The 16,045-nt window shown below is 58.5% G+C and overlaps 1 protein-coding gene across 1 annotated transcript; it reads right to left on the bottom strand.

Moving 5' to 3' along the window:
- Positions 1-1,030: 1,030 nt before the first annotated feature.
- LOC128948113 (Fc receptor-like protein 3) lies at positions 1,031-14,305 on the bottom strand (the record flags this gene model as incomplete). The annotated part of the gene is given in 11 exon segments (XM_054292701.1): positions 1,031-1,105; positions 1,241-1,295; positions 1,381-1,402; positions 1,754-1,840; positions 11,434-11,738; positions 11,800-12,046; positions 12,562-12,840; positions 12,930-13,193; positions 13,448-13,678; positions 13,768-13,788; positions 14,230-14,305. Coding segments are annotated over 11 exon segments (1,662 nt in total), but the record flags the coding sequence as incomplete, so codon positions are not given.
- Positions 14,306-16,045: the final 1,740 nt, after the last annotated feature.

Here is a 16,045-nt window from a genome sequence, read left to right as displayed (position 1 = left end):
AACAATATGGAAAAACAGGCCTGGGAGCCTCCCTCATGGCTGCTTACCACACAACTCATCTTTGAGACGGGCGCTTCACCTTTTATACCTCTGGGGGCTGCATCAGCCAACCCTGGCCCCTCCCAGAGTCTGTCAGTCAACTCTTCTTTGCCGTTTATTGGTGGAGATTGCTTTCCTGCAACTTGATTGGCACGTCAGGTGTTGTCATGCTGTGCCCTCCAGTAGCAACGAGCTTTTTCATTCTCAGCTGCCTTGTAGGAGGGGCACACGTACACGCCTTCCTTTTACCTGTGCTAAATAACTCAGGCTGCCCGGTGTCGACAATACAGAGGTTGGGGAAAGGGGACTGTGAGGAGAACAGAGGGCATCTAAACAATAAACTACAATAACATACCTATACATCAAGAAATCTTCTCCTAATATTCACACAGTATTCATTCCTTAATTGTTAGGGCCAATCATCTCATTATTCATCTATAACAATTTTTATTTTTATTTTTACATTTTCCTACTGTTATTCCTACTCCCATATCTTTACCTGAGAGCCCCTTAATTCCAAAATTTTAATAATTCAGGGGGAAGGGGTTTATAGTTTCCATTTCCAGAGAAGTTCCTTCCTTCTTTAACAGACACCTGTCTTTCAAACCAAGACAGAGCCCCAAAAATCCCACAAAGATCTGCACAACAACATGACCGGGTCCCTCCTTCCTGAGTCAAACAGGGCAGAGCTGAACAAACAAAAACCATTTCTCCTGGTTTAACGAAAAAGCTGTGTTTTGGGTCCCATAAGAGGGACAGTGATGTTGTGCCCCCTGGTACTGGGGGAGGGAATGGGGAGCTCCTGCGGGTACTGGGGGTACTGGGAGCACTGGGAGCCCTGGAATGGAGCACTCTGGGCAGCCCCACATGGGACCTCACACTCATGGCCCCCCCTCCATGGCACAGTGGGCATCCATGGGAGCTAGGGGGAGGACACACAGTGGGAGGTGCCCTCAGGCAGGGATCTCCAGTGCCCCCTGTGCCCCCAGTGTCACAGCATGTTCTCGTAGATGTCACTGGAGTCCTGCTGTTGCCCATGGGGTCCTGGCAGCTCTGCATTGGTCACCTGGGGGGTTGTGGCACAGGTGGGCACTGCAAGAGACACCGGTTGGGGGAAGCTGGATGGGAGGTGACACCTCTAGGGTGACATGTCCCTGTCCCCCCACCTGTACTCACCCCCTGTCTTCTTGTTTCACCTGACCTGGCTGTACAGCACCTCCCCTGCCTCTGGAGGGGCCGAGGGCCCTGGGGGGCCCCTGCAAGGATAAGGGGGTGTCTGTGGGGGTGTGGGGGGTTGTAATGAACATAAAATGGGGGTTCAGGCCTGGACCCCCCACTCACCTTTCCTGCTGTTTCCTGAGGGCTGCAAAGGAAAGGGGGGAGGGGTGACTATGGAGTCCTCAGGGCCCCTGAACACCCTTGAGACCTCTGACTGCCCCCAGGAGCCTCATGCATCCCTGAAGCCCCTAATGAGCCTTGAATCACCCACTGAATCCACTGAGCCCCCAAACTCCACCAAACCCCTGACAGAACCCCCAATGTCCCTGCACTACCCTGCAGGACCTCCCCAAATCCCCCAGGACCTCCAGGTGAGATCTCTGGGGATTCAGCTTCACCCAAGTCAGGAGCTGTTGGTGCCGCCATCTGGACCCTGAACTCTGTGGGGACTTCACCCCAATCCCTGGGACCCCCATTCCCCTTCATTGTCACGCACCTGGGTGGTGCCACCAATGCCAGCCTCCAATGACAGCTAGGAGCAGAACCAGGAACAGGAGGGACCCACAGACCCCTGCGGCCACTGCTGGGGACAGAGAGGGACACATTGGGGTCACCCAAAACCCCGGGGGTCCTGAACTCCCCATGTGACCCTGTGTGACCCTACCTGTGCCCTGTTCCTGTGTTGTCACCTCCAGGGCCAGCTCTGAACTGAGTGCCTGGTTCCCGTCCTGTTGGTTGGTGACCATGCACTGGTAGGTGCCCGAATGTCCCACATCGACAGCCCTGAGCTCCAGGAGGGGACCCCGGGCCACCGCCTGTCCATTGTGCAGCCAGGTGAAGGTGACAGGGGCTGAGCCCACCTGCACAGAGCAGCGCAGGGTCACGTTGTCTCCTGAGCGCACCAGGTGTGACAGGGGACTGAGGGTGATGGTGGCATTGGCCACGGGCACTGTGGGGACACAGACAAGGCTGGCACCTGGTGAGGTGGATGGGGGTGCCATGGGTGGGGTCACCCCAAGTCTGAGGGTCCCGCTCACAAAGGACAGTGACATTCAGGGGGACATTCTCAGCCATGCTGTCCCTGCACTGGCAGTGGCCGCTGCCATTGTCCCCAGTGTGGTGCAGCTCCAGGTGGGGCCAGTGCCAAGGGGTGCCCCTGAGCCCTCCCGGGTACCAGGAAATGGACAGGTGACCTGTCCCTGTGGCCACCGTGCAGCTCAGCACAAGGCTGTGCTGACAGAGACACCCCCGAGGGCAGAACCCCTGCGGGAGAGGGTAACACCAGGGAGCATTGAGGGACTTGGGGGGAGGTCAGGGAGGGGCAGGGAGATCCCAGTGAGGGAGAGGAGAGGCGGTGCAGAGCTGCGGGGTGGGAGGGGCTTGGATAGGTACCCCAAGGAAGGATGGAGTGTTTAATGAGGGGACACATGGAGCGGGAGATGGGACGACCCCAGTGCGGGTATGGAGACCCAGAGAGGGTATGGTGAGACTTGGGGACTGCGGGGAAACAGCAGAGAGGGGTGGGGTTGACTCAGAGATGGGTGGAGGGGTCCAGTGAGGGATGGGGGGAATGGGGCAGTAATGGAGGTACCCAGGCAGGGCACCCGAGGAGGCAGTGAAGGCTCCCCGTGCCCATCCCGGCACTCACTGCGCACCTTGACGCAGAGCTGGGCGCTGCTCTTCTGCACGGTCCCCCCCTCAGAGTGCACCTGGCAGCTGTAATTACCCGAGTGGGAGACCCCCATGGCGGGCACCAGCAGCTGCAGGGACCCCTGTGGGCCCCCCAGCACCCGCCCGTCCCGGTAGAACACGTGCAGGAGGGGGGCTCGGGGCCGCAGGGGGCTGGGGGTGCTGAGGCAGCTGAGAGTCAGGGGGGCCCCATTAGTGGGCTCAGAGTGAACTTCCAGCACCGGCACCGTGAAAAGCTCTGGAAAGGAGAGGGGAGGGAGATTTGTGAGCCCGAGTCACTAGGGAGAGGCTGTGGGGTGGGTTAGAGTGACAGTTGTGGAGTGCTCACCATGCAATGTCAATGTCACTGATTCTGACTTCTCCCATCCCCGTGATACCGTGGATTTCACCCAGCCCCTGCAGCTGTAGCGGCCGCTGTGTTGCAGCTGCAGAGGGGACAGGGACAGCTCGGTCCCATCGCGGAGCTCCTGCAGTTTCTTCTCCTTGTGGTAGAAGGACACTGAGCTGACCGGGTTGTCCCGCCAGCGCCGGCAGCACAGTGTCACCATGTCCCCCTCCAGCAGTGCCTGTGCCGGCACCTGCATCACCAATGGGGCTGCGGGACACGGGGGTCCTGTTACACCTGGCAGGTCCCAATGCCATCGCAGCCCCCATATTGGCTCACACACAGCACACCAGGGATCCCCAAATCCACAAACAGGGTCTGCCAGCACTGGGATGCTCTGGGATGCTCTGGGATGCCCCCAGAGTAGGGGACAGGCTCTGGTCACACAGGAGGTGACCAATGGAGCAGAGCCCACCCAGAGCCCAGGGGTCAATGCTGGTGCCAGGATGGGGACACCCAAACCCCCCTCATCATCTAAGACTGTCACAGGAGGGCTGAGCCCAGTGCCGGGTCTCTCACACGTGTAGTTGCCTTTCTCAGTGACAGTGAGGTGGTTGTGTCTCTCCTGCCCCCAGCGCTGCCCATCCTTGTACCAGGTGGTGACACCAGTGTTCCCCGAGCCCTGGCAGGTCAGTGTCACCCGGTCCCACAGCACTGCCAGCATCCAGGGGGGCTCCACCAGGACCTGGGTGGTCTGGGCACCTGCAGGTGACCGGGGACACCAGCCTGCCATGGCCAGTGTGGGGCTGGGGACAGCAAGGTGGGGCCATGGCATCCCCCGAGGACTCACCAGCGAGGCCGAGGGTCTGGGTGGGAAGGGAGAAGGGACAGGGCTCAGTGAGTGTGACACCATGGGGACAGTTGTGCACAGGGGAATGGTTCATAGGGGCTGCCCTTGAACTGTCCCCCTGAGGGAATTGGTGTGGCACAGATGTCTCGATGGAGACACTGTGCTAGCACAGGTCTCCCCCGACAGCCCCATGGCCTCTGTCTCCATGGCCCATCCACATTGTGCTTGTCCTCTTCTCCCTGTCCCTGCATCCCTGCATCCCTGTGTCCCTGTCCCCACAGCTGCCCCAGCCCCAGGATGCCTCTGCCCACATTCCTATCCCTCCAGCCCTGTTCACCCTCTCCTGTCCCCACAGCCACCCCATGACCCCAGTCACTTCATGCTCTGGCTCTGCTGGCATTGGGAACCTCAGGGAACCCTGCAGCTCCCCTGTGCCCCCTCCCCACCACTCTCTGCCTCACCAGTGCCCATCCCCGGGGTACTACCAGTGCGGCCTGTGCCTGGGGCACTCACCCCACGGGATCAGTGCCACCTTCCCGGCCATCCCGGTGTCCCCAGCCATGTGCACTGGCTGTCACTCACTGCTGTGGCCACCGCTCCCCTGGCTGGCGGCTCTTTGGATGAAGGGGAAGGAAGCGAGGTCACATCTCGTCCCCATGTGTAGGTGGCACCTAGTGGGGGCAGGGTGGCCACAAGCTGGGGACAGGCTGTGGGCAGGGTGGGGACATGCTGGGGACAAGGCTGTCTCTAGGTCGGTGGGACCTGAGCTTCCCAGGAGCAGGGGGGCTCAGGGGGTTTGGGGAGCCAGGGATGGGTGTCCAGGGGAATGGGGAGTCCAGGGAATGGGGGTCCAGGGAATGGGTCCATGGGGAATTGGGGTCATGAGGAGGGGGAGTCACGGGGGTTGGGGTGCCATGGGAATGGGGGTCCCCAGGGCTGGGGGGACTCAAGGATGGGAGTCCCAGGGGATGGTGAGCTCCAGGGATTTGGTGTCATGTTTTTGGTTTGCTAATTTGAGATATTTTGGTTAATGTAATATTTAGTGTGGTGGGTTTAGTGTTGGTTAATTATTAGTGCATTTATCAGAATGTATTTATTTCTTTTTTGTTTTGAGATGAGACTAGGAGAAAGGTAAAGTACATTTAAAATTTTAAAAGGGTATATAAGAAAATATTTTAATTGTAATAAATCCCTCATCAAGGCATTTTTGTGCCAGAGATGGGTGCAGGGGGAATGGGGGGGACCTGGGAGAATGAAAGTCCCGGGGCAATGGGGATTTCAGGGCATGGAATGAATGGGAGAGGGTTTCTTGGGAATGGGGTCCTGGGCCATGGAGTTCCTGGGCAATGGCAGCCCTGGGATGGGGGTCTCAGGAAAGGGGCGACAGAAGGAATGGGGGTCCCATGGTCAGCTTCCCAGGGGAATGAGTTTGCCAGGGATTTACAGTGACAGGATGTGCATGTGGGTCACAGCTCCTTCCCTGGGTGCCTCAGATTTTGGGAAGACTCAGGGGCTAGAGCTGCCTGCTGGGTTGCCCGTGATTTGGGGGGGGCAACAAGAGGGGATTCAGAGCTGCTCTGAGTCTGTGTCCCCCCCCCAACGCCCAGGGGCATTTTCTGTTCTTCATTTCCATTTCCTTCCTTTTATCCCTCAATTTCACAACCTCCCAGTTCATGCCTTGATGATCCTGGGGAGCTTCTGAGTAGGGAACGAGTTGGGGGAAGCCCAGGGTGGGGGAAGCAGGGGTGAGGGGTCTGCAGGGAGGGCTGGGGAGGTTGTGGGGGATGGAGGAGTCAGCTTTCACTCTGCCTACACTTTCACTTTCTCTGTCCTGCAGCAGATGGAACAGGCCGTTTGTGCTGAGTGTCACATGGGAGGAGGGTTCTGCCCTGGGGGGGGCAAATAAAGGGGGCTCCTGTCCTGGGGGGATCGTGTCCCAGGGGGGACACATGCTGGACAAGGGGCTCCTGTCCTGGGGGATGGCAGCTCTTGGTGTTACCAGACTTCTCCATTCTTGCTCGTCCCCTGCAGGATCTGAGCCAGCAAGAACAGCTGGGGAATGGAGCCCCAGGCAGGAAGGAGCTCCCAAACTCCTGCTCCTTGAAGCCAGTGGCCATCCAAGGGTGGGGCCCAGCCATGGCCCAGCCCCACTGCACAGGGATGGCCATTGCCCAGCCCTGCTCTGGCCAGCCCCAGGTGGCAGCCAGCAACTGAGGGTCCCCCCTGCCCCCTTGGCTTTGATTCTGACAGCCTTAGAGCTGCTGCAGAGGTGAGAATTGTGTGGGGGAAAAGGCCTCTCTGTGGTTTGCTGAGCCCTGCAAGAAGCACAAACCACAAAGGGAGCCCAAGCAGTGGCTCTGTGAGGGCCTTTGATGGTTTTCAGAGCAGGGCTGACTGGAAACGCCCCTGCAGAGGCATTGAGGGGGAGCCAGTCCAGAAATGCAGCAATTGATCACTTTGTCCCTTTCACCAAGTATTGTAAATACATATTATATTACTGGAATTTAACAAATGTTAAAATGGAATTTTTATATGTAATGTTAAAGTAACTTTGTTACAAAGATATATTTTTTATGTCTGTTGTTAATTAAGCTTTGTGAAATAGCTGATATAAGGATGCTTGTGAAAAAATGCCTGCTTGGATGGGACAACATCTGATGAAGACAGGATGAGGACACCTGCTACAGATATGCCAACCATCAGCACTCACCACCTGAAGACAGTGTAGACCAAGGCCCAGAAATGAAGATGATTATAAGAAATGTCTAAAAGCAGAATCAAGGAATAATGCTCTAAAAAGGCAGATCCAAGGAGGAGCCATGCTAAACAATTCTTGGAATGTAAATTAGCTTGGGGAAAAAGTTTTCTATGCATAAGTGTCTATGAATATGCAACAGGCTGATCTAAGGGAAAAGGTATCTAAGAGGTATCCCCGAAGAGAACAGTGTGCTCTTGGCTGCGTGCCAAGATGCACCCACCCATAGCAACCTTTGCTCTATGGTCCTTGTCTCCTATTGTCCTTTATTAAACTTCTAAAATTCTCACAGGAGAGAGAACATGGTTTTCACATGCTGCAAAGATGAGAATTCAGTGGGGGAAAAAGGCATGCCTGTGGTTTGCTCAGCCCTGCAAGAGGCACAAAACCCAAAAGGAGCGCAAGCAGTGTCACTGAGAGGGCCTTTGATGCTTTCCAGAGCAGGGCTGGCTGGAAACTGCCCCTACAAGGGCAGCTCTGGGAGAACCAGTCCAGAAATGCAGCAATTGATCACTTTATCCTTCTAGGCAAGGGACGGGGAGAAACCCGAAAATCCAGCAAAGACAACAACCATCTGCTCAACAATCTGACCAGGACCCTCCTCCTCCTTCCTGTCTCAAACCTGCAGCCCTTTAGAACATCCTGGAAAGTATTTTTGGGTTCTGGCTCAGTTGCAAGACAAGAGAGAAAAGGATGGAAATGTTGAGCAGGGGATTTACCCTGCAGCCGTGGTGGGCAGGGACCCTGTCTCGATTGCAGGTGTTCCCAAAGCTGCTCCATCCCTGCCCTCCTCACCTGCACAGGGCACAGGGAATAGACAGGGCTCTGCCCCGCCCCTGCCCCACCCCTTTCAGGGTACCCCTCCACTTCCCAGAGCTGTGAGGGCCTTACCCTGGCAATGCTCGGTCCCGACACATCGCGACAGTGGCTTCGGACACGCTGCCACAATCGGTTCGGACACCCCGTGACCGTCCCAGCACTCGCAGCGCGATACCAGCTGGGCCCCTTCCCGGTGCTCCGGGACCACCATTGCTGTCCCTCCTTTCCGCAGACCCCACCACAGGGTCTCTGCTCCCCCCTGTCCCGGGGTCTCCCCTCCGCCGTTTCGCTCCCTCCATGCTCGGGACTCCCCAGTGGGGTCCCGGTCCCTCCATCCCGACCCTCCCCACCCGCTGCCCCCCGGCCCCTCCGGCCGCGCCCCCTGACAGCCCCGGGGCCGGCACCAGCAGAGGCTACTGAGCTCCTGCAGGATGAGACGTTCATGGGGCAGCGCCGGCTGAGCGGGACCCGGCTCCCTCACGCTGTCCTTGCCCACAACACTCGGGCTCCAGCAGCCCCGGGCTGCTCCTTCGGGATGTGCCGACTGCTCCTGGAGCGCTGCCCTTTGTCGGGAACGAGCCCGGGAGTATCCGAATCATCCCCAAGGCCTGGGCCGGGACCTCCTGTGAGGCTGCGCCTAGACCCTGAGGGGTTTGGGAGCCTGATGGGTGTCACTGCTTTGTCTCAAAATCTGGGGAGAGCAAGAATGGCAAGTGGTGTCCCACCATGGCCCGGCCCCCCTGGGCCTCACCTGAGCACCCTGCAGAATTCCCGGCGCTCCTGCTCCACCTGCATGGCCAGGTGCTTTTCCCGTGGGCCACCTGCTCCAGCCGCTCCCGCCTCAGCCGCAGAATCCCAAAATCCCCAGGAGAAGCAGCAGAGCCCTGTGTTTGTGCACAGGGATGCTTTAGGAACACAGCAGACCTTCAGAAATCCCAACAATAATTACAGTAACTCCTGAAGGGTCTGCAGCGTCTGGAGCAGAACAGGGGCATTGGCCCAAACAGCTCCAATTTAGCCCCATTTTGCCCTCTCAAGGCACAGCTCCCAGCCCTGGCTATCTCTGTGCTGCAGCTGCAGAGCCCTCAGGGCTGTGCCTCTGCTCTCCTCCTCCTTCCCTGCAGCGGCTGTGTCAGAACCAGCAGTGGCCCAGGAAGAGCAGGAAATCCAAATGTGCTCTGCAGCCACCTGAGGAGCCCTGGCAGAGTCAGCACTGAGCACGAGCTTTCCTCAGCATCCCAGGGAAACTCAACATTCCCAGAGCTGCTGTGCCCAGGCTGAAGGAGGAAAAGGGAATGGAAGGCTGTAAAGCAAGCAAAAGTGATGTTGTGAACCCGAGACATGTCAGGCGCTGCCTTTCTTCCCTCTGGGATTATAGACAGTGGTTGCGGTTGTTGTGCAGGGCGTGAGCCTGGCCCCAGGACACTGCTACACTGCCAGTGGGCACTGGGATCCAACCTGCTGCCTTGGTGGCTTCTGACCGCTTCCAGTGATGGTGCCGGGACCGATTGGGGCCCGTGAGTTTGCAAAAGGAGTGATTTCCCTTCCTCCCTCCCATCCGAGGCCGCCATGCCCCCTGAGGGGATGGAGCTGGACCGGGGCGCCCCCTGCTGGGCGAGAGTGCTCCCTGCAGAGTCCCCTGTTGGCCGGGGTTAAAACTGCCACAAAAACCAACAGCGCTGAGCAGGAGGGAAAGTTCTGGGTTTGTGTTGTTTCTTCTGTTCTGGTTTATAAATTTCCCAGGAAAGAGCTGTTATTCATTCTCCAACACTTTGGCCTGGAAGCCCCATCATTTTTGAAATTAACAAAAGTTTTAGGCATGGGTCTTCTTTCCATTCCGGGAACATTCACACCTTCCTTGGCAAATATTTCTCATTTAAACGAGTGGTCAAATCCTGGGTTCCAGTGTGGATGGGACAGAGACCTCAACTGAAGACAGGGTCAGGCATGTGCCACCTCATGCTCTGCCCTTTAAGCCAGTTGGGCCACCAAGCGCCCTCTCCCCAGCTGGCACTTCTAGTCTCCTGGCCACTCAGGAGCTGGCTTTGGCAGAGTGTCACAATGTCCCCAGTGTGCCATGGCTGACAGACTGATGGACAGACGGGGCCCTGTCTCAGCAAAAGCACGGTCTGGCCCACCCCTGCCAGACACAGGTGTTCCAAAATGTCTCCAGACATCAAACTTTTCCTGTCTCTGACACCCTGTGCCATGGCCTGATCCTGACTGCCCTGGCAAAGGAGGAGGCTCTGGAACCCCCACAGGGCCCTTGTGACATCCTGGTGTTGGGAACACGGAAGAGGAGGGGTTTGGGACAGGGGACAAGAGAATCCAGAGACTCCTAAATGCCACTTTGGCCATCAGAGCAGTGAAGTTCCGAGACCTGCCAGGTTCCTCCTGGTGGAGGAATCGTGCCAGGGGAAACCTCTGGGGTTTGTTCCTTTTTGAGTGCTTTCCCTGGAAATGGTTCCTTTTGTGACCCTTTGAATTCTGAATCTTGAGAACTGAGAAGTATTGATTCAACAACCAGGCGGGACCCTCCTCCTTCCTGAGCCAAACAGGGCAGAGCTAAACAAACAAAAACCATTTCTTCTGGTTTAATCAAAAAGCTGATATTTGGGTCCAGTAAAAGGGACAAGGGTCCTGTGCCTCCTGGTAGTAGAGGAGGAAATGGGGAGCCTCTGGGGGTACTGGGAGCACTGGGAGCACTTGAACGGGGAGCCCTGGGCAGCTCCACATGGGAGCCCCCACTCGTGGCAACTCCCTGGGCACGGTGGGCACCCATGGGAGCTGGGGGTGCCCTTGGGCAGGGACCCCAGTGCTCCCTGTGCCCTCAGTGTCACAGCACGTTCTCGCAGATGTCCCTGGGGTCCTGCTGCCTCCGGTGGGGTCCTGGCAGCTCTGCATAGATCACCTGGGGGGATGTGGCACGGGGGGGCCCTGTGAGAGACACCGGTTGTGGGGACCTGGATTGAGGGTGACACCCCCTGGGTGATGTCCCCCATGTCCCCCCTGTACTCCCCACCTGCCTTCTTGATGCTCACGACATCACTGTAAAGCACCTCCCCTGCCTCTGGGAGGGCCGAGGGCTCTGGCGAGGCCCTGCAGGGATAAGGGGGTATCTGTGGGCATGGGGGGGGTTTTGTTGTGGAGGTAAAATGGAGGTTCAAACCTGGAGTCCTTCACTCACCTTTCTTGCTCTTTCCTGAGGGCTGCAAAAGAAAAGCATGAGGGGTGACGCTGGGGTTCTCAGGGCTTCTGAACACCATGGCGACCCCTGACTGTCCCTGGGACCCTCAAGCATCTTTGAAAGTCCCAGAATACATTAAACCAACTTTTCAATCCACTGAGACACCAGAGTCCCAAAAACTCCCCCAAAACCCCTGACAGAACCCCCAACTTCCCTGCACAATCCCGCACAACCTCTCCAAATCCCCCAGGACCCCAAGCTGAGGTCTCTGCAGGATCAGTTTCTCCCAAGTCAGGAGCTGTTGATGCCACCCTATGGCTCCCATACCCTGGGGGACTTCACCCCAATCCCTGGGAACCCCATCCCCCCATATTGTCACCCACCACAGCAGTGCCACTGGTAACAGCCCCCGATGCAAGCCAGGAGCAGGAGCAGGAACAGCAGGGACCCACTGAGCCCTAGAGCCACAGCTGGGGACAGAGAGGGACACATTGGGGTCACCCAGAAGCCCAGGAGTCCTGCACCCCCCATGTGACCCAGTGTGACCCCACCTGTGTCCCTGTGTCCCTGCACTGTCACAGCCAGGACCAGCTCTGGGCTGAGTGCCCGGAACACGCGGTGCCCGTCCTGTCCCAGCTGGTTGGTGGCCACGCACTGGTAGGTGCCCGAATGTCCCACATCAACAGCTCCAAGCTCCAGGAGGGGACCCCGGGCCACCTCCTGCCCGTTGTGCAGCCAGGTGAAAGTGACAGGGGCTGAGCCCACCTGCACTGAGCAGTGCAGGGTCACGGGGTCACCGGCATGCACCTGGTGTGACAGGGGACCGGGGGTGATGGTGGCATTGGCCACAGGCACTGTGGGGACAGAGACAGGGCTGGCACTGGGCGAGGTGGGATGGGGGTGCCATGGGAGGTGTCACGACGGTGACATTCAGGAGGTCACTCTCAGCCACGCTGTCCCCATCGCTGACCCGGCACCGGTACTGGCCGCTGTCATTGTCCCCAGCATGGCACAGCTGCAGGCAGGGACCGGTTCCCAGCAATGCCCCTGAGCCCTCCCGGTGCCAGGAGAAGGACAGGGAACCCGCAGCCACCACCTAGCTCAGCACCAGTCAGTCCCTGCATGCCACCTGTCCCCCAGGGGGCTGCACTGACAGGGACACCCCTCAAGGGCAGGACCCCTTGGATGGGGGGACACCAGGGAACAGTGAGAGACCCGTGATGGGGAGGGATGGGAGAGGGGAAGTGGGACCACAGTGAGGAAAAGGAGGCACAGAGATAGGAGGAGGGCTTGGAACGGGACCCCAAGGAATGATGAAGGGCTCAAGGATGAGTAACCTGGAGAGGAAGATGGAGAGACCCCAGGAAGATTATGTAAAACCAGGGAGGGAATGGTGAGACTTGAGGACCATGGAGGGAGATCAGACAGGGCTGAGCTTAAATCAGGGACAGAAGAAGGGATGCCAGTGAGGAATGGGGGGGCACAGAGGGTGACCCAAGCAGGAATGAGGGGATGTGGAAAAAGATTACCAGAAAGATGGGGGTACCCACATAGGGCTGGGGGATCTGGTGAGGTACCCAGGAAAGGATGGGGGACCCGGGTAGTTATGGGGATCCCCAGACAGGGCAGGGGCCCCCGAGGAGGCTGTGGGGGCTCCCTGTGCCCATCCCCGCACTCACTGCACACCGTGATGCGGAGTCGGGCGCTGCTCTTCCGCACGATCCCCTCCTCGGATTGCACCTGGCAGCTGTAATTCCCCGAATGGGAGACCCCCACGGCGGGCACCAGCAGCTGCGGGGACCCCTGCGGGCCTCTCACCATGTGCCCATCCTGGTAGAACAGGTGCAGGAGGGGGGCTCGGGGCCGCAGGGGGCTGGGGGTGCTGAGGCAGCTGAGAGTCAGGGGGGATCCCACAGTAAGAGAAGGGGGACCCTCCAGCACTGGCACCGAGAAGAGCTCTGGGAAGGAGAGGGGAGGGAGATTTGTGAGCCCAAGTCCCTGGGGAGGGGCTGTGAGGGTGTCAGGGTGGCGGCTGTGGGGTGCTCACCGTGCACTGTCACTGTCACTGAAGCCGAGTGCGCCCACGGTGCCACCTTGGAGTCCACCTGGCCCCTGCAGCTGTAGCGGCCTCTGTGGTTCAGCTGCAGAGGGGACAGGGACAGCTCGGTCCCACTGAGGGACCTCTCGACCTCCTTGTCCCCATGGTAGAATCGCACCCCAGTGACCGACATGTTCGCCCAGCACCGGCAGCGCAGTGTCACCGTGTCCCCCTCCAGCAGCTCCTGCGCCGGCACCTGCAGCACCAGTCGGGCTGTGGAACATGGGAGTCTTAGGACACCTGTGGCATTCCATTTTCTCAAGGACCCTCGAATTGGAACACATCCAGTGCAGCAGGGTTCCCTGAATCCAGAACTGGGGTCCCTCCACTCTGAGATGCTCTGGGATCTCCCCATGTACAGGGGATGGGCTCTGGTCACACCAGGATGTGACCCATGGAGCAGAGCACACCCAGAGACCTTGGGGTCCCTGCAGGTGCCAGGCTGGAGACAACCAAACCCCTCTCACCATTTGAGACTGTCACAGAGGGGCTGTGCCCGTTGCCGGGTCTGTCACACGTGTAGGTGCCACTCTCGGTGACAGTGAAGTGGTCATGTCCCTCCTGCCCCCAGCGCTGCCCGTCCTTGTACCAGATGGTGGCACCGGCAGTCCCTGAGCCCTTGCAGGTCAGTGTCACCCGGTCCCACAGCACTGCCGGCCTCCAGGGGGGCTCCACCAGGAGCTGGGTGGTCTGGGCACCTGTGGGTGACAGGGGACACCAGCCTGCCAGGGCTAGCGTGGGGCTGGGTACAGGAGGGTTGGGGCCATGGCATCCCCCGAGGACTCACCAACGAGGCCGAGGGTCTGGGCTGGAAGGGAGAAGGGACAGGGCTGGGTGAGGGTGGCATCACAGGGACATTGGAAGGGAGGGACTGGGTGTGGGGGCTGTCCATAAACTGTCATAGTGTGGCAAGTACCCCTTGGGGGCAGAGACACACCGACTAGCCCTTGCTCAGTTAAGACATGGGGACACGTTGGACATACGGAAAAGGAGACTCAACAGTGGTTGCAGTGGTCACCCCCACCAGCCCCATGAGAGTTCCCCAAATCCCTGTCCCCCGTTATTGTCCCCCCTCTCCTGTCCCCACAGCCCTGGTCACCTCATGCTCTGGCTCTGCGGCCTTTCGGGACCTCAGGGGACCCTGCAGCTCCCCTCTGTTCCCCTCCCCACTAGTCTCTGCCTCATCAGGGCCCATCCCCAGGGTGTCAGGCCCATGCCCAGGGGACTCACCCCACAGGAGCAGTGCCACCTTCCCAGCCATCCCGGTGTCTCCAGCCATGTGCACTGGCTGTCACTCGCTGCTGTGGCCACCGCTCCCCTGGCTGGTGGCTCTTCGGATGAAGGGGAAGGAAGCGAGGTCACGTCCGTCCCCACATGTAGGTGGCCCTTGGTGGGGGCAGGCTGGGGACAGGATGGGGGCAGGGTGGGGAACTTGTGGGATGTGGGGGTGATGGTGGGACATGGTGGGGACAGAATTTGGAGTCTGAGGTTGTGTAGGGAGCCAGAAATAGGTTTCCAGAGCAATGGGGTGCCCAGGGATCGGGTCCCATTGGAATGGGGGTCCCAGTGGATGGATGGACTCAAACTTGGGGATGAGGGTGCCAGAACAATGTGGCCTCCAGGGATTTGTGATCATGGGATGGGGGCCAAGTGATGGGGGTGCCAGGGGAAAGGGGAACCCTGTAACAATAGGGGCCCTGGTGGAATCAATGTCCCCAAGGGAATGGGGCTCCCAGGGACTGGAATTACCAGGATGGGGTTCTTTGGGGTAGGAGATCGTGAGGAACTGCAGTCCAGGGAAGGGGTCTTAGGGAAGGAGGTACAAAAGGAAATTAGATTCCCATGATTGGGGTCCCAAATGAATAGGGGTGCTGGGATGGGCAATTGCTGTGGGGGCATGGGGGTCACAGCTCCTTCCCTGGGTGCCTCAGATTTTGGGGTGACCCATGGCCAGGTGCTGCCCCCTTGGGATGCTTGTTTCCTGTGCAGGTATCACATGGGGGTCCTGGGTAGCTCTGCTTCTGTGCCTTCCCCTGCCCTTGATTTTTTCTCTCTTTATTTCTGTTTTCTTCCTTTTTTTCCTCACTTTTATGCCATGTCCCCTCAACCCCAGTTCCTGGCTCCACAATCCCAGGAATCACCTGAGCAGGGAACGCATTGGGGGAAGCCATGGGAGGGGGATAATTGGGAGTAAGGAGAGCAGGGAAGGATGGGGAGGCTGTGGGGGATGGAGGTGTTGGGCTGCGCCCCCTCAACACTTTCACTTTCTTTTTCCTGGACAAAAAGGAAGAGGCCATTTGTGCTGAGAGTCAGATGGCAAAGGGAGGCAGTGTCTGTCCTGGGAGGGCACATCCAGGAGGATCCTGCCCTGTGAGGTCCCTGTTGTGGAGTTGACCTGGGAGAAACCAGTCCAGGGGGTGACACATCCTGGCATGGGGTGTCCTGTCCCCATGGGTGGCAGTTTCAGAAATGTCCCTGCACATTCCTTGCCGGGTGCCTGTCAATGCAAGGATGGGGCCTAGTCATGGCCCAGCCCCACTGCACAGGGACGGCCATTGCCTAGCCCTGCTCTGGCCAGCCCCAGGTGGCAGCCAGCAACTGAGGGTTCCCCCTGCCCCCTTGGCTTTGATTCTGGAAGCTTTAGAGCTGCTGTAGAAGTGAGAATTCTGTGGTGGAAAAAGGCCTGCCTGTGGTTTGCTCAGCTCTGCAAGAAGCACAAAACCCAAAAGGAACCCAAGCAGCGGCTCTACAAGGGCCTTTGATGGTTTTCAGAGCAGGGCTGGCTGGAAACTCCCCATGCAAGGGCAGCTGTGTGGGAACCAGTCCAGAAAGGCAGCAATTGATCATTTTGTCCCTCTCAGCAAGGGACTGAGAGAGCCCCAGCACTACTGCAAAGACAACAACAATCTGCTCAACAACCTGACCTTGACCCTCCTTCTTCAACAAAACCTGCAGCCCTTTGGAACCTCCAAGAAAGAATGTTTGGGTTCTGGATGTGCACACCAGAAGAGAGGGAAAAGTCTGGAAATATTGAGCAGGGGCTGCAGACAAGGCGTTGGGGAACA

This window comes from Melozone crissalis, unplaced genomic scaffold, assembly GCF_028551555.1.
Source record: "Melozone crissalis strain CALT ecotype California unplaced genomic scaffold, PUWL_Pcris_2 ptg000114l_1, whole genome shotgun sequence".
NCBI lineage: Eukaryota > Metazoa > Chordata > Aves > Passeriformes > Passerellidae > Melozone > Melozone crissalis.
This window is presented reverse-complemented; position numbering and strand designations above follow the sequence as displayed.